This window comes from Melanostigma gelatinosum (assembly GCF_949748355.1).
Source record: "Melanostigma gelatinosum genome assembly, chromosome: 11".
In the NCBI taxonomy this organism is placed as follows: Eukaryota; Metazoa; Chordata; class Actinopteri; order Perciformes; family Zoarcidae; genus Melanostigma; species Melanostigma gelatinosum.
Window position 1 is genome coordinate 12,676,353 of NC_136644.1, and position 23,628 is coordinate 12,699,980.

General features: G+C 42.0%; 1 protein-coding gene across 2 annotated transcripts in view; it reads right to left on the reverse strand.

Moving 5' to 3' along the window:
* wdr17 (WD repeat domain 17) overlaps positions 1-23,628 on the reverse strand; it is a gene marked incomplete at its 5' end in the record, with an annotated part of 51,074 nt that overhangs the window by 21,819 nt on the left and 5,627 nt on the right. For both annotated transcript variants that reach the window (XM_079277923.1, XM_079277922.1), the window contains 7 exons: positions 5,727-5,852; positions 7,014-7,144; positions 7,230-7,379; positions 19,541-19,627; positions 21,976-22,091; positions 22,901-23,065; positions 23,466-23,552. In XM_079277923.1, coding sequence (XP_079134049.1) covers positions 5,727-5,852; positions 7,014-7,144; positions 7,230-7,379; positions 19,541-19,627; positions 21,976-22,091; positions 22,901-23,065; positions 23,466-23,552 — 862 coding nt within the window. The remainder of the gene's footprint in view (positions 1-5,726; positions 5,853-7,013; positions 7,145-7,229; positions 7,380-19,540; positions 19,628-21,975; positions 22,092-22,900; positions 23,066-23,465; positions 23,553-23,628) is intronic.

Genomic DNA, 23,628 nt, shown 5'->3' on the forward strand with positions numbered 1-23,628 from the left:
ACTACACACCTGTAAAGTTGCATGACTGCTTCTTGCATAGTTGTGATGCTCGCAAAATCTGTCCACAGACAAAAACCATGCAAAGTACTCAAAACCAGGTCTCCAGGACAATATTTTGCGATGGCGACGCACACACCCACACTCTTAAGGTGAAGACATACCAGCGTCACTGTCACGGCTTGTAAATGTTAAGGAAGGAATTAGTAATAGTGAGTTAATAAGGGTTAGCAAGAAAGCCAACTTGATTGTAAATAAAGGCTAGAAAATTTCACAAGAAATTGACAGTGTGGCTTCTACTGATGAAGAAAATCATCCTAACTTTGAATTGAACTTGAATTGAACTGAACTCATTTGGGCTCACAAGTAAACAGTTAATATAACGTGTTATGTAACACATATTCTGGTACAAAACAACATTCTTAAGAAGTGATCAGGAGCAGACACAGGGGAATCAAACTCTCTCCTAAGAGTATCAAAACATTTCTGTATATGGAGCTATGTCCTGCCATTAGGGCAAGTGACCAGAACATGCCCTAATTTGGAGTCCAGAAGTGCTCTGCTTTTCGATTCAACAGACTGGTTTGACTGATGGAACACAGCTAAAGGGGCGTGAATTTTGACTATAAAAGTGATCTGAGGACAGTACGATTTGGAATCTGTTTCGATATGCCAAGTTCGTGTGATGTTGACGAATATGCATTTAAACAATTCCCGCTGGTTGCAACTCCAGTTCGCCGTCTTTTCTCGTCATTTTGCCACAACACTACTGCCCGAAGATGTTGCAATATATATATACTAGGGGTGTAACGGTTCACAAAATTCACGGTTCGGTACGATACAGTGGAGCCACGGTTCGGTACGTTTCGGTATAGTAGAAAACTATAAATGCCAGAGAAATGTACTTGATTTTAAAATATATTTATTCATTACAACTAACATCATAACGTTATTCTTTGACTTTGAACAATGATGGAACTATACCTGAGTGACCCATCTTCTGGGGTGTCTTCTTAGCAACACATAAGCATAAAAAACAAAAACTGCTCCTTAATGTGATGTAGTATTGTTACTTACATCTTGCTTACATCTTGTATTGTTACTTACATCTTGCAAAAGATATTTTTAATCTCAATGGGACTACCTGGTTAAATAAAGGTTTAAAAAAAAATATATATATTTTATTTATTTATTTATTTATTTATTTTTATTCAAAGGTATTGTTCGGTTCGTCATGCGTACCGAACCGTGAGCCTCGTACCGAACGGTTCAATACGAATACCTGTTACACCCCTAATATATACACGCCGATATTACTGGTCGTATTGTTGAGGTTCAATTGAAATATCGCTTCTCTCTTTTCTGCATTTCATGATTCATACTCTTGGATTGAAGCTTGTATTTGTGGGGCTTTTATTTTGAAAGGGTGGGACTGGGTGGGTGAGAGAGGGGGAGAGGAGACAGAATCATAATGTGTGACACTAAAATGAGAGGCTTCATCACAAGCATTCCAGTTAGAATTCATTCTGTGGGGCTTTTATTTTTAAATGGGGGGGGGGGGGTGAAAGGGGAAAAGTCCTCTAAAAATATCTAAGATCTGAATGACTGTATGATAGAGAGAGAGAGACAGAGAGAGAGAGCTGGTGAGAACTGTCAGAGTGGAGCGGAGCAGGAAAACTGTGATTTTTCGAAAGAAATTGCTCCACACTGTCTGTCTGTCTCTTTGTCTGTTTCTCTGTCTGTCTCTCTCTCTTTTTACGCAATCTCTCTCTCTCTCTCACACACACACACCTGTCATTTAATAACCTGTGTATGTGTGTCAAACATTATGATTCTGTCTCCTCTCCCCTTCTCTCGCCCACCCAGTCACCACCCTTTCAAAATAATCTTAATTTTTCTACGTTAAAGTATGGATAGTCAATGTGGGTCCAAACACAAGTGTTTTTTTAGCTTTCTTCACGACATTTTGCTCAGTTTTTTGGGATTTCCGGGAAAACCGCTGGGCGAATCTCTCTAGAAAATAGATAGCACACGATTCCCGATCAGGCCGCACATTTTGATGTATTTGTTTGCGCAGGTGTTGGCAACGCTGTGTGAGGAGAAGCGCGGCAAACTTTTGTACTTTGGATTCCAGTCATTTCTCTAGACCAGCACATGATTAGCTAACGTTTTACCAGACAGAGATAGTGTGGAGCAATTTGTTTGGAAAAATCACAGAATATTTTCCTGCTCCGCTTTACTCTGACAGTTCTCACTCTAGCTCTCGCTCTCTCTATCATACAGTCATTCAGGTCTTAGATATTTTTAGAGGACTTTTCCACTTTCACCCCCCCCCCCCCCCCCCCTAGTTATTATTAAGTCCGATGGAATATACAGAGTGCTGTGGCACAGGCAGCTTTACTGCCTTTGTGCTTCAAAGCCACACTGAAAAATAATCTTTATCCAGAAAGTTTGGCACTCTTCTCCTCACACAGTGTTGCCAACACCTGCGCAAAAAATACATCAAAACGTGCGGCCTGATCGGGAATAGTGTGCTAAGTATTTTTTAGAGAGATTCGCCCAGCGGTTTTCCCGAAAATCTGAGCAACATTTCCAATTACGTTAAAGTATGGATAGTCAATGTGGGTCCAAACACAAGTGGCTCTTTGGGCCCATGTTGACATTATATACATTAACGTAGAAAAATGATTCAATGTTTAAAACGTAGACAAAACGCTGCACTTTATTGAGCCAAATAGACATTTTGATAGCTAGCACAGTTTTCATTAAGTTACAGATTAAGTTTCAGGAAAATTTTGGGTACGTTTCAGATTTTACAGTTTCAATGCCTTTGTGCCACAAAGCCACACTGAATAAACTCAGGATATTTATTCTCGAGATAAACACAAATGACATGAGGGGGCTTTTCTTGTGTTTGTAAACAATGTGAACATGTACTGTAATGTAGTCTTATATTTGTTTTCCTACAAATTGATTTTCTGTTACTTTTGTATTTACTGTGCTTTTCTTTATTTTGGGAAAATTTTCAGATTTGTAATTGGATAAATAAATGTGGACGGCTGTGGCCCAGTGGTAGAGCAGGGCCGTCCTTCAATCAGAGGAGTCCATGTCGATGTGTCCTTAGGCAAGACACTTAACCCCAAATTGATGCCGCAGGCTGTTCCTGCTGTGTATGAATAGTTAGATAGTCCTGATTTGCAGGTGACACCTTGCATGGTAACCCCTGCCATCAGTGTATGGATGAGTGTGAATGTGTAGTGTTAAAGCGCTTTGAGTGGTCGGAAGATAAAGCACTATACAAGTACAGTCCATTTACCATTTATCAGGATATAAAGGTAAAAAAAAGGTTTTAGAAACAACAAAACATTGTTGTCTCAATTCATAGATCATAGTTTTATGTGTGTGTAGTTCTTGTGTGTGTGTGTGGGTGTGTATGTGTGTGTGTGTGTGTTGGTAGAACTGTTTGTCCTTGACTGTAGGAATCAATAGTGGAATAGACCTGTTATTGACATACTGTTTACAAAGACTATTCATTTCTCCCTGAGTGAAATACATTTCTCTGACTCTGTCCAGGGATTGGCTGCCTCTTACAAACTAGAGTTAATATGGGGTGCTCCACCTCAGTGTGGTCTCTCTGGGTTTTTGAACACATGATGAACTTTCTGTCTCTTCCCAGCCTACTGCCAGTTGATGAAAAAGTTCAAACCATCAGAAAAAGAATCAGTTAAAGTGTGGACAGATGAAGCTACAGCACTTCTACAGGACTGTTTAGAGTGCATATGGTACATGTTAAGAGATGCTGCCACCCAGGAAAACCACATCATTCTTGAGGAATATAAATCTACAGTGACATCATACATTAGCAAATGTATTCATGATGTGGTGATCAGAAATACAAAGAAAAGCATTCCCCAACCAGAACACCTGGATGAATGTAGAGGTGATGGCACTATCCAAAGCCCAAAAAGCTGCCTTTCACTCAGGTGACAAGGAAGCATACAGTATTGCCAGAGCAAAATTGAAAGCTGGCATCAAGGAGGCAAAATGGAGTAATCGAGATTGAAGAGAACTCTTAACACCAAGGATATGTGTATTCTACTCTGTCTTCAGAGGAGAGGCCATTGTCAGTATTCACAGCAGAAGACCCCTGCTAAAGGTGAATGTGAATAAAGTTGCTGGGCCTGATAACATTGCTTGTCGTGTACTAAAAACATGAGCCAAACAGCTGGTCAATGTCATTATTGACACTTATAAGACATCACTGTCAGGGGAGAGTGTCTCCCCCTGCTTCAAGACAGCCTCTATAGTCCCTGTACCTAAAACGTCTGCAGTGTCTAGTGTAAACAACTACTTTTGCTTTGAGAAACTGGTTCTCCAGCATCAAAAGCAGCAACCCAGCCATCCTGAACACTAATTAGTTTGCATACAGAGCCAAAAGATCCACAGAGGATCTGTTTTCCACTGCTCTCCAGAAATCAATGTGTGAGGGCTGAGTAGCCCTCACACATCTTGAAATAACAACACCTACATCAGAATGTTGTTTATTGATTTATTTTTAGTATTCAATCTCCTCCATGAAACTAATTGGCAAACTTAGCACTCTGGGCATGAGTGCTGGAGCCCACAAGGGCTGTGTGCTCACTCCCATACTGTTCACACTGTAAACCAGTGGTTCTCAAACTGTGGGGTCTCTAGTGGAGCGCGGTGGTATTACAGGTGGGGCGCAGGGGGAAATGCAGAATTTTTACTTAAAGTAATTAATTAATAAATACATGGTGAAATGCCTGTACTTTCGCGTAAATATTTACGTTACGCCGTTAACAGGTTACGCTTGCGCATGCGCGACGGCCATGATCCTTGGCAACTCACATATGTGGCTTAGTGAATGAAGAGATATTTGGCAGGCGGGAAAAGAAAAGCAACCGCAAGCGATACATCTGAGACGAACAGCAAGCAACCAAGAAGAAAATATGATGATGCCTAGCTTGCTCTGGGTTTCACTGTGAACGTGGTAGGAGATGAGGAGAGACCAGTCTGTTTTATGTCTGAAGCTATTTTTTGCCAAATTGTCATTATTTTTTGCATTGTTCTAACAAAGTGATTGCACATTTTATTTGTTTTTGTCTGATGGAGCAATCTGGTTTACTGAAAAGTGATTGCAATTTTCTTTATTCTATTATTTCAAAAAGCACAGATGGAGGAGTCACAAAATGTTATTTCAATAAAAAGTCAACATGGACCATTTTGTTACAATTTAGTTGGGGCGGTGGGCCATGAACATTTTTCTTCCTCCAAAGTGGGGCGCGACAGAAAAAGTTTGAGAACCACTGCTGTAAACCCACGACTGCAATCCCTACCATGAAGAGAACTCTTTTCTGAAGTTTGCAGATGACATCGGCTAGATTTCAAACAACGATGGCACTTCATACAGAGAGGAAATCAACAATCTTGCAGAGTGGTGCTCAGACAACAACCTACTGTTCAACGTCAGTAAAACCAAGGAGCTGATTGTTGATGTTTTTAAAATGAAGAGTAGACGCACACCCCTTTCTCTATGAGTGGAGCAAGTGAACAGTTTTAGGTTCCCCAGAATCAGCAACCTGACATGGCCATCACACATCTCCATTCTGGTTAAGCTGTGTCATTAGGGCAAAAAAACACTGTTGTAGAATAGCAATAAACAAACCTTGTAACCTTGAACAGTGACTCAGGGAATCAGAGCTACTCACCGTTTTAAACTTGAGCAGGTGTTTCATGTGCATCACTCCCTTGCTGTAGCTGGCTGGTAGCAGTGAGTCGTCCTGGCCGTTAATTACTGACACCAAGTCCCACAGATTGCTACTGCCTCCTGGAGGCTAAAAAAGGAGTATGCACAAATATGTTCAGAAACACACACAGACACACACTCAAACAAAGGAAACAAGTCAAATATATAATAACAATAAACTATGTTCAATGCAGTTGTTTACATGTTGACATTTTTTCTGGTAGTATTGTAATGTACTATGTCACAAAATATGTGTCTGCATCTTTACTGTTCAAATTAAACCTAGAGAAAATTCTCAATAACTGCTTGTGTATACCTTTTCAATTTCTTCAAATCTCAACATAAATGAAAGGTCAACTTCTTCTTCTATGTTCTTTTAGTAAAGAGAAGCGTTTTCATCAGTGTTTTTTAGCAATTCAGAGTAAATACTGGAAAAAGGGAGAAGGGTGCTTTCAAAAAATGTGTCCAATTGTATTCAAAGTCAAACAGTTCAAATGAGCCTCATGCATGATCAACAAAGATACACTTATGGTTAAATCCTGACTGTGGGCAATGTGTTACATGACTAATGTCAGTTACAATGTCAGTCACCTCTGAATGTTACATAAAGACAGTTTGTTCTTAGCTATGAAAGCTTCTTATGTGTAAACAGCTGCTCATCACTATTACATCAAATACATGTAACCTTTTATAAGCTTTCGTTAATATAACTAATCCATCACTTGGAAATTACCGGTACATCACTTTTATCTTGTGAGGAAAAGCCTGAAATTGCAAATTGAGGCCAAAAGAGGGAGACAAAATCAAAGCAAAAGCTATCGAGGTTTAATTATGCTTCCTCATTTCCTCACGATCATGTAGCCTCCTGCACATTAATCAACCAAATAGTCCAAAATAGTGTGCCAGCAACAGAGAGAACCTCAACGAAACAGATTGGCAAGCTGGATATTCAATGTATAAACAGATTTTTAGTTCAAGGTAATGTAAAATATGCAATATCAGCTGGGCTTTTTTCATGAAAACAAAGTCCCCTGTAGTGAACTCATCTTTAGCAGCATAAATCTGAGGCAATCAATGAGGATCAATTCCCAGCTGTGTGTTGAAAGCTGTGAGATGAACTGCTAAAAATGCAGACACAGATTGCATCAGAGTGTGGAGACAACTGTGAAAAATTACTGTCTATAGACATTCTGAAGGTATCACACTGATATCATCCCCAGTCATAAATAAGCATTCACAATGTAGGTACCGAAAAGCATTCAGAGAACCAGCGGAGTTTCTTGACCCTGATGTCAGAGCTCAGTTTATCCAGCTCCTGCTTGATGTCTCGAGACACTTTACCACAGAGCAGCGGTGGAGAGCCGAGAACCATAGCTGTGTCTGCAGACACACACAACCAGCATGGTTAAATGAGGTATAAGAAGAGAACACCACCAAAAAGAAGTAAGCAGGATCCTGTTCTTACCTGTGTTTCCTATTATCTTTTCCCAAGGCTGGTTGGTGAGGATGTTCAGCAGCAGTGGAGAGATGAGGGGTGTCAGAGACCAAAGCCTCACTGTACTGTCTCTGCTACAGCTGGCCATGGTGAACGGACGACTCTGATGACATGTTAAACCTACAGACACACGCACAGTTTGGCAAATGCATGTCATAACAGAAATAGTTGAGTAGTATTGCAGTAGTTGAGAGTTCCGGTTCAAAACGCTATGTTAGCAATCATGTAATACCAAAATTCAGCAAAGTAACTGAACTTCTACAAAATCCCAATAATCATCATGGAAGGAAGATCAGCCAGTTCCTGTGCATGTGGCTGGACCTGCCGCGGAGCCTAAGCAGCATCACCCTTAATGGGCACCAGTGGTGGGCCGTCAGGGCCTTCAAGGTCTTCTCTGCTGGCCTAAACTGATTCACAAAGTTATAGCTATTTTATAATTTAATAATTTTTCATAAATACACTACATGTATTATAATTTCTAAAAATATTTTTCCCATTATCTCATTTTCTCATTGCACAGCTAGTGTCTTCCTCAGTTGCTCTGCTTCCAGTGCCGCTTGTTTTAAGTAGAGCTTTTATCCAATCAGATTTCACCTCTGCGTCTCTAGGTAAGAAAAGAGGCCCGAGGCCTTCAGACTCACAAGTGAATCCCTTTGCAGTTTAAGTGAAGCCTCGATATTGTTGATTGTCATCGTCTTCAACCAATCAGATCTTTAGTTTGACATGTTGAGCGAATTCTTTGACATGTCAGAGTCTGCTAGCTGGCCTACAACTACGTCAGCATTAACGGGCAGCCCAGTTTTCAGGTGCAGCTCTGCAGTAAGGTGCAGCGTGCGCTGTGATTGGTCAGTGGGCGAGCACATGATTATTGTGAACCGAAACTTAACTAGCCAGCAGAGCTTAGTTGGAGGAGTAAGAGTTCAAATTGTAAGATATGGAAGAAATTATAACATTTTTAGGGTTTTGCTTGGTGTAGTTTATTCATTTTTCTACCTAGCTTTGTTTTTTTTAACAATCAATGGCTGAATAAGGAGGATAAACAGATTTAGTGGCGGAGTTACTGACAACTTCTTTCTCAAGAAAGAAGGACATTTCAGGAAAAGCTGGACATCGTAAGAAATGGTCAGTCAACGCCAAGGCTGGCAGCCCTGACTCAGCCAGGAAAAGGATTTGTATGAAAGGTATTTCTTGCTGACAGCGTCGGAGAAGCGTTGCACATTTTATGGCTGGGAATGTGTTTCATTTTAACTGAGCTCTTGGTGTTTGGAGCTACGCTATGCTAACCTGAGGACACCATAGCATGGCAGGACACAAGCTACGTTGCTTTTGAAAACTTTTGGAGAGACTCGAGTGGATCTACAACTTAACAAACACGTTCGCAGGGAAACAGCTCCACAACCGCAGCAGACCGGCGAAATACAGCTGGGGATGCTCGACTGTCACTGGCGTCCATGAATCGAGAAGGACTTCTTACTGGAACTGAAACGATGTACTGGGATTAAACTCTTTAACAAAGAAAGGAGGATGGGATTTGTCTTTAAGTGAACAGCATTCGGTAAGTGACAAACTGCGTTTGTTTTTTTACATCTGCAGGAACGTTACTACTGTTCATTTGTCTATCGTGTCGTTTTTATAAATAATATTTGAATGGCTCGTGCTCTTGTGTGGTGGAATGCGTGGATCCGCTGCAGGTTTGCTGGATTGATGTGTCATAATGAGGTTATTAGGAGGTAATTCAAATGTAGTAGGACAGCACAGAAGGCCCAGGTATAAAATGCACGGTCCGTCACTGATGGGCACCTATCTGCAGCTTCCTTTTAGCTGTCCGAGAGGTGAAACCATACCGATTGAAGTTCTTACTCCAGTCAGTGAATTGACTTGAATTGAATTAGACGTGTGCTCAGAAAAACAACACACAACATTACCACCACTTTATATCTTTGCATTCATATTTCCCTCGAGTGTACGTCTCCTCCAATAAGTTTGGTCACAAAGTTAAAACAAATAACGCCACACATTGTTAACCGTAACACATTGTTAGCACAGTCAATAACTGTTTACTTCCTCCACCAATCAAAAAAACCTGCGATTACTGCATCAACTAAACAGGCATCTACCAAAAAAAAGATTTTGGTCACAAATCTTTCTATTATATTGGTCTTTATTTTTAGACGAATGCAACGTACCAGACCCTTTTTATCAGAAAAGGTTTCGTCCAAGCATTCATGATCCATGTGATGCAGTAGAAGCCACAACTACAAAAACATCTCCGGGCATGAAATTTCTTTTTCCCTTTGTCCAACTTTGTCGTTCTTGCAATAACAGTAGATACTCATGAACCCATCTTTTCCAGTAGAGATCGGCAATCATTCAGCATTACTTCAGCTTAACAAAGAACAGTTGGAAACCCTTCATCGTCCAAACTTTGCTGACGGAGGACAAAACTTCCAATCTTTTTGATCATCCTTATGATGTGCTCCCAAAGTCCGAAGACCGTTCAATGTGGTTATATTTTAAAGAAGCTAAGGCTTGTCTAAGGTCTCTTTCTTCTCCCACAAAGTTGGTGTTGTCCTCACCACCAGATAAATCTTCGCAAAGCGTTGATATGTGAGTTTGTATCAAGAGAGTAAGCACCTTCCAGGTGCACAGCCCTATACTTGCAATGCAAGTGAAGATTACCCCATAATGTTTCATGATGTTACGTCCTCTTTTCACTTAAACTGGACCAAAATAATCCACATCAACATTTGGAAGGGAGGGAGATCAGAGACAATTTTCTTCACCCATCTTTCCTCTGTAACGCTTGCAAAATCTGCAATTTGCTATGATTTTCCTTACTGCAGCAATGGCGTTTGTGATCCAGTATTTTTTCCTTACAGTGGAAAATACATGATTGCTCCCGCCATGGCCCAGCTTTTCATGAAAATGATGGAGAATAAGATTTGAGACATGCTTGTCTTTCAGGGGATGTTTTATATTCTCTGGCAATTTTCCTTTATTCGGTTGTCCTCCAACACCAAGCTCCGCACCATGGGCAACCGGGCCTTTGGCTCGGCAGCTCCACGCCTATGGAACAGTCTCCCTGACCACCTAAGGGCAACACAGACACTGGTCTCTTTTAAAACTGGCCTAAAAACCTTTTTATTCAGGAAGGCGTTTCTGACCTAAATCACTGTCAGTTATTTCTTTTGTGTTTCTGTTCATTCACTGTTCTTTTATGCTTACTAGTTATTTTATTGTAGTTTGTTTTAACTATGTTTTATACTATGTACTGGCTCTGTGGCACTCTGAGATTTTTTTTATGAAAGGTGCGTTACAAATGGAATGCATTATTATTTATTATTAACACTCAGAAGCATTTCTTCTACAATCTGATCCAGTTTGTAGATGGTGCTAGGCTTTTGTACTTATGGTTTGCTCGATGTTAATGCAGCAATTTTATTGTGGAATCTCCAAATCTAAAACATCTGTCTCGATGCACAGTTGCAGACCTAAAGCCCTCTCCATTGGCAGCTTATCTCTGTCCAGATCCAGCTCGTGCAGATTCTTTGATTTGTATTCTTCTTGAATGCTTTGAAGCACTTACCGACTATTATTAATCCATTTTGTGAGATTGAAACCTCCTCTTTTACAAACAGCTATGGGGTTCTCAACTATGCTGACAGCATCCCCTTCAGAGGAAAGGCTCTTTAAAAGGTCATTCACGTAGAAGTTTCTGTTAACTGTGTCAATCACTTCAGCAGGAAAGCTGGTTTGGTTATCCTCATCAGTCTTCCTAAAAGTCAAAGTCAAAAGTCAAAAGTCAAAGTAGCTTTTATTGTCAATTTCTTGCATGTCAGGACATATAAGGAATCGAAATTACGTTTCCCACTCTCCCACGGTGGAACATAAAGTGCAAGCGCGACACATAAAACATAAAACACTTCCTAGGCTAGGTAAAAACAGATATCCTAGTTAAAACATATACTGTACTACAATAAAACATTCAATACACATAAAAACGGGAAAGATGGGCAATTAATATAATAATGTGTGTGTATGAAAGTGAAAGTGGGCAATTAATATAATATAAATATAAATATGGATACATATTTACAATACTTCTGTACTGGGGGGGGGGGGGGTCAGCTTCAGCTTCCCGTCAGGCTGGAGGATATGATTGGGGGGAGTGAGGGGAGAGAGTTCAGTGTCCTGACAGCTTGGTGGGTGAAGCTGTTCTTTAGTCTGGTGGTGCGACAGCGGAGGCTCCTGTACCTTCTTCCAGAGGGTAGGAGGCTGAACAGAGTATGTGCAGGGTGACTTGGGTCGCTTGCGATTTGAGTAGCTTTCCGGGTGAGGCGGGTGGTGTATGTTTCCTGTAACGAGGAGAGTGGGGCACCGATGATCTTTCCGGCTGTCTTTACAATGCGTTGTAGTGCATTTCTGCTGTGTTGGGTGCAGCTACCGCCCCACACAGTGATGCAGCTAGACAGGATGCTTTCAATGGTGCCCCTGTAAAATGATTTCAGCACTGATGTGGGGGCTTTTACTCTCTTCAGCTTGCGGAGGAAGTAGAGGCGCCGCTGGGCTCTCTTTGCCAGTGATGCGCAGTTGGTGGCCCAGGAGAGGTCGTCACTGATGTGCACCCCCAGGAATTTGGTGCTTTCTACTTGCTCCACAGCAGCACCATCGATGGTCAGTGGCGGGTGTACAGTGTGGCCTCTCCTGAAGTCAACAACAATCTCCTTAGTTTTGGTGACATTCAGCAGGAGATTGTTGTCGCTGCACCACGTGGTCAGAAGGTTGACCTCCTTCCTATAGTTGGTCTCATTGTTCTTGGTGATGAGACCAACCAGAGTGGTGTCGTCTGCGAACTTCACCATGTGATTGGTGCTGTATGTAGGTTCGCAGTCGTGAGTCAGCAGGGTGAAGAGCAGGGGGCTGAGCACACAGCCTTGTGGGGCCCCAGTGCTTAGGGTGATGCTGCGTGAGGTGTTGTTGCCGACACGTACTGCTTGTGGCCTCTCACTAAGGAAGTCCAGGACCCAATTGCACAGTGGGGTGTTGAACCCCAGCTGGTCCAGTTTGCAGATGAGTTGTTGTGGGATTATGGTATTAAATGCTGAGCTGAAGTCTATGAAAAGTATTCTTACATATGAGTCTGCTTTTTCTAGGTGGGTGAGGGCTGGGTGGAGAGCAGAGCAGATTGCGTCCTCTGTGGAACGTTTTGCTCTGTATGCAAACTGAGAGGGGTCCATGGTGGGGGGGAGGATGGACTTGATGTGGGCCATGACTAGCCGTTCAAAACACTTCATAATGATGGGGGTCAGTGCCACGGGGCGATAGTCATTGAAGCAGGATGGAGCCGGTTTCTTGGGTACAGGTATGATGATGGAGGTTTTGAGGTGTGATGGGACAGCAGCTTGACTCAGAGAAGTGTTGAAGATAACAGTGAAGATATCTGTTAGCTCCTCTGCGCAGTCCCTTAGTGTGCGGCCTGGGATGTTGTCTGGGCCTGTTGCTTTTCGGGGATTGATGGTGGAGAGTGCTCTTTTCACACTTGCAGCAGACAGGCACAGGGCCTGGTCGTGGGGGGAGGGTGGGGTTTTCTGTGGGCTAGTGGTGTTTGTTGATTCAAACCGTGCGAAGAAGCTGTTGAGGTCGTTCAGCAGAGAGATGTTGTCATCACAGGTCTGTGAAGCAGGCTTGTAGTCCGTTATGGTCTGGATGCCCTGCCACAGGCTGCGTGTGTCTCTGCTGTCCTTGAAGTGGTTGATGATTTTTTCAGAGTAGTCCTGTTTTGCTTTTCTAATGCCCCGGGACAGGTTGGCTCTCGCTGTTTTCAGGCCAATTCTATCTCCGGCATTGAAGGCTTTGTCTCTGGCCCGCAGCAGCTGATGGACGGCCCCTGTCAGCCAAGGCTTCTTGTTAGCCCTAGTGGTGATGGTCTTTTTAGCGGTTACATCATCTGTGCATTTCCGGATGTAGGAAAGAACAGTGTCTGTGAGCTCCTCATTGTCTATGTTGTTATTGTACGTAGCTGCATGTTTGAACATGTCCCAGTCTGTTGTAGCGAGACAGTCCTTGAGAGCAGATCTTGATCCTTCCGGCCACACTGTGATCTCTTTCCGAACCGGTTTTTTCACTCTCACTCTGGGCCTGTATGCTGGCGTTAGCATAACAGTGAGGTGGTCAGAGAGTCCGATGTGGGGGAGAGGGGTGGCCTTGTATGCTCCTTTAAGTGAAGTGTAGACTAAGTCCAGGATGTTTTTCTCCCTTGTTGGGAATTTTACATGCTGGTAGAGATTTGGAAGAACAGTCTTAAGGTTTGCATGATTAAAATCTCCTGCGACGACAATGAAACCATCCGGGTGAGCCGTCTGTTGTTCACTGATGGCATGATGCAGTTCACAGAGTGCCGCACTCCTGTCACTGTTGTTGGAGGTTGGAGGGATATATACTGCAACTAACAAGACTGCATTAAATTCCCTCGGCAGGTAGAAAGGACGGCACTTTATGATCATAAACTCCACCAGTGGTGAACAGTGTCTGCATACTGCCACAGCGTCTCGGCACCACACGTCACGTATGTAAACACACACGCCCCCGCCTCTTTGTTTACATCCGTTAGCATGGGCCCTGTCCGCCCGATAGCATGTAAGCTCATCAAGTTGCACAGCGGAGTCAGGGATATTGTCATTTAGCCATGTTTCAGTAAAAACAAGCACACAGCAGTTACTCACTGTCCTATTTCCTGACCTCAGCAGTCGTATGTGGTCCATTTTGTGGTCCAGAGACCGTACGTTAGCCAGGATGATGGATGGTATGGCTGGGCGAGTAGGGCTAGCCGCTAGCCTAGCTCGGATACCTCCGCGTTTACCCCTCTTCTGCTTCCTCGCACACCGTTTCCGATGTCTCTTTACCGGGGCTGTGGTCGCAGTAGAGTCCGATGTGGTCACGGGCTGGTGAGGTAGTCTCCTTACCGGGGCTGTGGTCACCGTGTTAGAGTACGACGTGGCCCCGGGCTGGCGGAGTAATCCGAGTTCCCCGATGATGGACTCTATTGAAGTGTCCAAAGTATAGTAAAGCTTGCTGATGTCTAGCAGAGCCTGTTGATTGTATTTATAATCCAACGTAGACAGACGAGACGAACATGACAAACTTTCTGACGGACTCTTATAAAAGCAAGGCATGCACAGCTGGGTGAAGATACAACTCCAGATACAACTCATGCAACTCCACCAGATCCTGCTTTAGGTTACCTTCAGGCCACCACAAGAACCTTAAGAAGTCCAAATGTTCCTCTGCCACCTTGACTTGGACCGCATAAGGACTCCCACCAGCTGGTCAGATTAGGGCCTTGCAGAAGTTGAGTGTTGAGCGAGACCCCTTTGAACTATTCGCCACACTCAAACAACACTTAAAGTTCCTTGGATGATACACTCCATGGCAAAGTATATACCCTACCCTTCCTTCAAGGGGTTCCAACTGATGTGGCACTCGTTCAGCAAAGCAATTTCTCCAAACTTCTTTTCATCTCTTCTTGGTCTTTAGAGGTTGTCTCATGAAAGTCAGTTTGGTTGGTTAACAATTTCTCTATCCTGTCAACAATAGTCCTGTTTACAGTAACTGCAGGGTAGTGATTCCCACTCTGCTTGTCATTGTTTCCTCGTAATGGACCATTAATCACCCACTCACCCACAATAAGGTTCTGACAGCATATGGGCTATTTCCATGACTGTTAATCACCTTCCAAGGTCAACATCAGCTCTTATACAAGGAATCTGAATACCTTATAGATTACGCGAGTTAGCCAGCTCCTCGTCATAATATTGTTTATGGACACAGCCATCTCTTTCTGGGTAAATGCATTGGGAAGCTTATAGAAATGTTTGCCAGATAATTCGGAAATTTCCAAGCAATTAATAATGTAACTTGTTAATGCCTTATTATGACCCATAGTGCGTAGATGAATTTTAGCCTTTCGTCCTTCAGTGTTAAACCTGTCCCCCAGTTTTTCAGAACACAAGGTAGCAGTGCTTCCTGGAGCATATGCCTCAATCACCTATTTCCCTTTGTGCGCTTCACTTGTACTGGTAAGATGGGAGGAATGCCGTTGCTGTTGCCAGCCCCTGTATGACCACAAGTTGAAGTAGTTGTGCAACCCTCTTTGCAGTTCAGTATCTCCATGGATAATCCTTTCCCTTTATCCAATATGCAAAATGCTGGGATGATTTTGGTTGCATTTTGCATTCTTGCTTAAGTGTCCTCTGCACAAGCAACCAAAACAAAGACCTTTCTCATTTAGAAAGTTTAACTATTCCCTGTGTGCCTTTCTTCCCATTTGTGGACACTGCTCCAATGCGTGACTATGGGCACAATATAGACAGGAGGTAGGTTATTTATTTGTGCAGGAGGAAAACTTAATTCTGAACCTTGTTATTCTTGCAAGCTTCTGCTATTAATTAATCAATCAGAAATAGATACATGAGTTGAAAAACAGTTTCTTTTGAATGATGGTTATATTAGAGACTTGCTTTTAATTTGAAAAAGAGAATTTCCCTTTGAGTTAAAAAAACGGAGACGTTTGCATTTTAACAAGGAGTGTTGATATGAAGCTCTAGCGTAAGTTCAGTCAGGAAGACTATACTCTTGCATGCTTAAGCCCGTAGTTTATTTATTATACATCTGCCAGTCACTCCTCACGCATTCTCACTCATTATTTCCTTGCTGTTATTGTTTGGGGCTGTTGATCATGATATCAGCTGTCTAGATCAGCTGGTCTCTTCTATCCAATAGCACAACAAAACAATTACATCGTTAGCCTATCATCTTGCTGCTGTCTCTCTTAAATATGACTGTCTCTCTACTTTCAGTACGTTCAGGCTGCTGTTACGCAACCCTCCACCTCCCCATCTCCACCCAATCTTTATCAGATTCATCAGCTTCATCAACTCATCATTCTATCAGCTTCATCAGCCACCATCACCACCAGCATCTAGACTCCACGGGGGGATTAATCTTGCTGCTGCTCAGGGCAGACGCCCCTCCATTACAAATCTCCCCGTAGAGTCAAAGCGCCAAATATTCTGAAGACTTTATCCTCACATATGATCTGTTTATCATAAACAATTATCTTTTCTTTATCTGACTTGTCTCTCCTGATTGAAATCTCGTTTTGTCGTTGAAGCCAACTGTAGAGTTCTCCTGATGTGTGATGATTGCCATGACAATGTAGAAAGCTTTGAACGACTTCTGGCTTTCTTTGATGCTCCAGAGGATTCAAAGTTGACTTATTGTTTTTGAGATGTAGCATCATCCTGCTTAATATTATGAGATGCATCCTTGAAGTTCTGGTGATCAAATGCAACTGCTCTATCCCCCAATGAACGACATTGATTGAAGAGACGTGCTGCCGTGAGGACTGCTCATACTGATACATATACTCATACATATTTTTTGCCATGTGGATTGAGAGATATTGGATGTTGTCTTTAATGGCCTCTTTCCTCACATAAGACTCCATTCCATCGGATTGTCCATCTGAATCACTGTTGCCGTCATAGGTCTGTAGTACTGCTACCCTAGCAGTGGATGCTGCTATTTCGGTGCTCAAGCTGCTCCTTTTCCGAACTTAAGAGATCTGCCCGTTCCTCCATAGCGTGTTTCTTTATTAAAGCAGCAGCACAAGCCATGAGTCTGGCCTGTCTGCCTCTGCTTTAATGCGTGTAGATGAAGTAGAAGATGTATTGCTTTTGGAGCTTTTATGACTTTTACTGGAGGTGTTTGATTTAACATTTCAAATGCTGTAATGAGGTTGAGTAAGGCTCCTCTATCACAGTAATCTGCAACAGGGCAACTTTTGAGTTTTAGACAACCTCTTATCAGCAATAAAATCCCTGACTTTCAACATTTTTGCTTTGTACCACAGTTTATGTTTTTCTGCTTCATCTTTTGGTATAGTCAAATGATTGGTTTTGCTTCATCACACCATGAACTTGTAAGTTGAACTTGTTAGTTTAATTTCTCTCTTTTTGTAAATTGCCTATTTTTTCTATCAATGCTTTAGGTCAGTGGTTCTCAAACTTTTTCTGTCGCGCCCCACTTTGGAGGAAGAAAGAATGTTCATGTCCCACTGCCCCAACAAAATTATAACAAAATGGTCTGTGTTGAATTTTTATTGAAATAACATTTTGTGACTCCTCCGTCTGTGCTTTTTCAAATAACAGAATAAAGAAAATTGCAATCACTTACGTAAACCAGATTGCGTGTTTACCGTGGAGCATTTTGACGTGTACTACGGAGCAGTTTACAATACAGCTGGTTTCCGAGACAAATCTTTGTAGCGCTGCAAATTAATGAGGCAGATGTTTGTGATGTTGTCATGAGGTGAAAATACACAATGTGGACAATAACGCATCAGAGGCAACAAGAAAAGCAAAGCCATAAAACTAAGAATTCAACCAGCCAAGAACACAGATGTGTCAAGTTGAGTTCATTTGAGTTTGGCTGAAGGTCACCAGTTAACAGGGTCCCTTCTTAAACCGTAACCCTGCTCTGCTCTGCCCCGCCCTCAGTCACTAAGAGATGCTAAGTCATTATTTTGAGATAGTATCTCATTATAATGACTTACAGGATCTGTATTTTTTCCTCACAGTGGCGGAAACGGGCTTCCATACATTTCGCCATGTATTTATGAATTTAAAAAAATAAATACATTTTTAAAAAGAAATCTGCATTTCCACCTGCACCCCACCTGTAATACCACCGCGCCCCACCAGAGGGGCGCACCCCACAGTTTGAGAACCACTGCTAGAGGTGTTCATTAACAGAGCATTTTTTTACAGTGCCCAACTCTGGTTCTCCCCCCCCCCCCCATCAAGTTCAGTCTCACTAACTGCCTGCTTATGATCAGCAAGAGAATCCTGAAGTTGAGTCATGTTTTCCTGTTCCATGTTTATAGTAAGTCAGTGACCTACTTAAGTCCATTTAACGTCAATCTTTACACCCGCGAAACAATACTCGCACACATTGTTTACAAACAGCTGCAACCAATGCATTCGATTTATAACACCTATTAATGTGTGCACACACATTAACAACGGCCATTCATATTTTAGTCAGCGCTGACCATACCCCCAACGATGGCCGGCATAGACGGTCTGACGTCCCGATACCTGATGTCCCAGTAATACTCCAGTAGCTCCGGTGTAGTAGACTATTGATGTCCAATACGTTTGGTTCCAAAGTTAAAACAAATAATGCCACATGATGTTAACTGAGCACAGTCCAAAACTGTTTCCTTCCCCATTTATCAACACCTGCGATTACTGGCATCAACTAAATAGGCTGAGGCCAGCCTAGGCCTGTAACAAAATCACCACCTAGTGCTTGAAATCCATATTACTCATCAAATACACAAATCAAATACATCTACAATCGCCTTTATTTGAGCAGGGTGTGCCCAGGATGGTCTGCTCCCAACAGCAAGAGGCTGGCAGTTCCTTGGTCAACCTAGGGAGGCAACTGAGGTCCACTGATATTATTGCAGCTATGTTGGCAATAGAGTAAGAGGTTTTGCAAGAGTGTAATGGTAATTTTTTACGTAGTATATATTTTTACTCAGTATATTGTATTCATGCATAAGTAATTTTGCTCTGAACTTTATTGAACTTCACCGTGTCTCTGTTGTACAAAAGAAGAATTCTCCCTTGCCTGTTCCCAAAGATAACTAACTGTGTTGTATGAGAATGTTCCACCACCAAGGCCTTTGGGCCGCTTGTTGTGGTTGCTGGCCGTTTTTGAATGTTGTTCCTATCAGTCTGAGACCAAAAGTCTGAGACCGAAATGTATGTAACATTGGCCATCGGCCCCCATCTTTGCTCATTCTGTATAAATACATCAGCCCTGGGACTATCGGCGAATAAGATGAGCTATCAGGAATGTATTGGAAGCCCCTGAAAAGGCTTCCCATTGGCTCTTGTTGAAGAAGGGTGACATTTTGCATAATGTACTACCTGAACACAAGTCAGGGCTTGATCACCCCCGGCTGGGTCGCCCAGGTAAGGGTGTCTGATGTCAAGACCCGAAACACCTGAAGAAAACGAGTCCATCGCTGACGATGTATCCAGGTTGCAGCACAAGGTGTGTTAATTAACTACCGGTAACTGCAATAACTGACAGCTTTTATTGCATTTTAAGTGAAGGACCTTCACTTCATCACATGAATAATTGACACCCATCATATATCAGCTGTATTAAAAGTCTAGCAGGTTGTTCTGTTTCAGGTTGTTCTGTCTTACCATAGACATCAGCTCCGTGGTCGTAGACTGCATCTAGACATGTGCCATCTCTTGTGTCCCACACTCTGATTGTATAATCCCAAGAACCTACAAAATAATACAACATTTTAGAATTTGAATTCAACAACCTCTGACAGCACAGTCCCATCACTATGAATACAATCCATTGTACATCGTACACATGTCAGTAAAACGGTTCCTAATCTAAATGCAACACCACCTACTCTGTCATGCATTATTATGTTAAAAATGCAATTCGTAATATATTACTGGTTCTATACAGTATCTACTTCCATCTGGAAGGACTTGCAACAGTTTTATGCCAGTCGCTCAATTGTCAGCTAAATGGTTGCAGAGATTTTAAACAGGCAGAGTATAAAATCATGGAAGGAGCTTGAGACTCAGTGTCAGAAAGAGGGGTAACATAAACTCTGGATCATACCCAAGGACAACACGTCCACATCCTTCACAGTGAACAAATGCAACTCTTTTCTTTCATTTTTCCAAACAAATATTGACACCATCTACAGCAACCTGAACACCTCCCCCGCCTTTTCCATCTCTCCACCTGCCACCATCAACCACAACATCCTTCTCTCCCGCCTCGAATCCTCCCTCAACATCACCGGAACTGCTCTCTCCTGGATTAAATCATATCTTACAAACAGACAACAGTTCATCAGCATCAACAACTGCACCTCCTCCACTGCTCCTCTGTCTCAAGGCGTCCCCCAGGGTTCGGTGCTTGGTCCTCTTCTGTTCATCCTCTACTTGCTCCCTCTTGGTAATATCATCCGTCAACATGGACTTCACTTTCACTGTTACGCCGATGATGTCCAGCTCTACATCTCCACAAAGGTCATTACCACTGCTACTCACTCCACTCTCACCAACTGCCTCACTGACATTAAATCATGGATGCAAACTAACTTCCTCAAACTGAACTGTGATAAATCTGACATGATCATCATCGGTCCCAAATCCCTCACGAAAACCTGTCACAACTTCTGCCTCACCATCGACAAGTCCACTATGTCTCCCTCCCCACACCTCGGAGTCATGTTCGACAGCAACCTCTCCTTTGAACACCACGTCAAACAAATCACCAGAACTGCCTTTTTCCACTTAAAAAACATCGCCCGTCTCTGCCCATCACTCTCCTCATCTGCTGCTGAAACTCTGATCCACGCCTTCATCACCTCCAGAATTGACTACTGCAACAGCATTCTTCACGGCACACCATCCAAAATCCTAAATAAACTACATCCAGAACTCTGCTGCTCGCCTGCTCACCCACACCCGCTCCCGTGACCACATCACCCCTGTTCTCCAGAACCTCCACTGGCTCCCCGTCCCACAACGGATCGAATACAAAATCCTTCTCCTCACTCACAAAGCCCTCCACAATCAGGTTCCCTCCTACCTCACCGACCTGCTTCACCACCACACTCCATCCCGCCGGCTCCGCTCCTCTGATGCCAACCTCTTGTCCCTTCCACTCACGACCAAGCACCGGACCTGGGGTGACAGAACCTTCTCCATATCTGCCCCTCTGGAACTCTCTCCCCAAACACATCCGAGATTGCAATGCCCTTTCCACATTCAAATCCCAAATCAAAACCCTCCTGTTCAAAACTGCTTTTAATGTGTGACCACAATTATGTATTTTATGTTTTTAGTGTATTGTTTTTATATATGATGATTTTAATGTAAAGTGTCTTTGAGTGTCATGAAAAGCGCTATATAAATAAAATGTAGTATTGTTATTATTATCATTATTATTATACCATAGTAACTGACTCTGTGAACCTATGTATGTGTGAACCATCTCAGAAGCACAATATGAGCTATAAGCAACAGCTGATAAACCTGAAAATGAAATGCATAATTTGCTCAAAGACAGATGATTGCAGAGGAGACATGTTTCCTACAACTGCCTATAGAGATCTTCCATTTCATCAGTTGATAGCCACAAAAATCGTACCAAGGTTTCTTTACAGAAAGCTACTGGCTTCTGGCTGACCTGTGTACAGCTCTCTGATTCAATTCCACAGAACCAGTTGTTACTCTAAATATAAACCTCAAACCCACCATCAGCCTTTCACTTTCTCTCCACTGTAACATTTCGTAAGGCAAAATGGTGACAGCTGTTACTAAAGAACATAAAAATACAATATATATTATATATGTTATATGATTAAAATATATACATTGAACAGAACAATAGGGGGAAACTCTGCCTTGGTACTTATGTTGATTTATTTTGTGTAGTTCTTAAATAGCTGTTGGCCTGTTCGGACTACAGTGGACAGACACTGACAAGCAAGAACAAAAGTAGCTGAACAGTGGAGACAATTACAACACATTGATCACAAAACAGTTGGTGTAAAAGAAGGTAAATGGAAAATCAAAAAAAGTACTTCTCGTGACGTTACCTGAAATAAGGAGGTACGGAATCTCTGTGTTCCACATCAAGCCTCTGACAGGAGCTGCATGACCACTCAACACATTGATACACGCATCCTGTGTGTAGTCCCATATACGAACAGTGCTGCACAGACAGACACACAGACAAGGGTTTCTCTTTTCATTCATTTCAAATTATTACATAAATGCCGAATGCCTGTTTTCTTCCACATATAAAATGCAGGTATATTGACATCAATGACTGCAGAGTTTGAGTTATAAATGATTGATCATTATTTTGTGTGTTTATCAACAGATAACAATCCAAAGAAATGCCTGTTGTATATGTTAAACATTACTGATACATCTGAAATAATGAAATAACTTCTTTGCTGTCTGAAGTTAGTCCCTGCAAAAGACAAGTCAATCGATTTAAAAATAAATGATAGTAACCGTGTACTTTGGATTTTGGTGGGTGACACTTGTGAATCAGGGATTGGTAATGACATTATAATAATACACAATAAAAAAGATCTTTAAAAAACTCTTGACAAATAAAAAAAATAAAAAATAAAAAGGGACAAATAATTGTTGGGCAAATGTTTTGAAACTGGTAAAAATGTGTTTCTACATGTCAACTCTACAAAACCTCTTATAAAAATCGTTTAACATTTCATTTCATTTCGAGTTTCAAAATGACACATACCGGTACATGACACATTTCATATTTGGCTATCAATACATACTGTTAAGACACAATGTCCACATTTTTCAATCCACACGTTTACTTGTATGCGTGATGCATGTTATAATATTCTTATTTGATTTCTTGTTCTTGTTTTTGTACCTTATCATTTGCAGTGAAACAGATTCCAAATGAAATGTCCATCTCATCCAAAAAAAACAACTATTAAATTGTGTTAATTTGCAGTAGCTATCTGTGTCTGCACTCACCCATCATCTGATCCAGAGCACAGTATTCCCTCTCTAAGTGGAGACCAGCGAACATGGAATACTTTAGCTAAGTGCCCAGTGAAGACCTTCAGAGGCTGATCGGAGCTGGTGGCCAGGTAGTACACACGAACATTTTTATCCTCACAGCCTGTTGCTATCATATCCCTAAAGAGAGCGAAAGAGAGACAGGAAGATGTGTGGAAAACTACCAAATGTCACAATAGGGTTTATGTGCAAAAAGTTTAGACAGGATGGGAACTGGTCTGATTTTGCATTAAAAGTAATTGTGTGCAGTCCCAGCTACACTCGTCTCCATTCTTTCTCACAAAGAAAAAGACAATTTTGACACTTTTATTAGCCTCCTTTTTATCTTTTTTGTTATCCTGCTTTGTTTATCTAGTAGTATCCTGTAATTGTGTTTCAATATGTTGTTTCTGTTGAAAATAAGTTTGTCTCTCAGGTCCAGTTGTATATAAACTGTTTAAATAAGTGAAAGAATTATCTGACTCTCCAATGCATATTGACCTCCCCACTGAGAAAGATGGTTCATGGATTGAGGTCCTACTTGTTGTTCTGGCTCCAGTCACAACCAAACACAGCAGCCGGATGTTTGTACTTATGGAGGATTTTACCATCGATGGTCCGGATGATACTGTAGTCAAAAAAACAACAACGTGTAAGACTTCTATGAAAGACAAATATTGTGCTTTATTATTGTCAGAATAGAG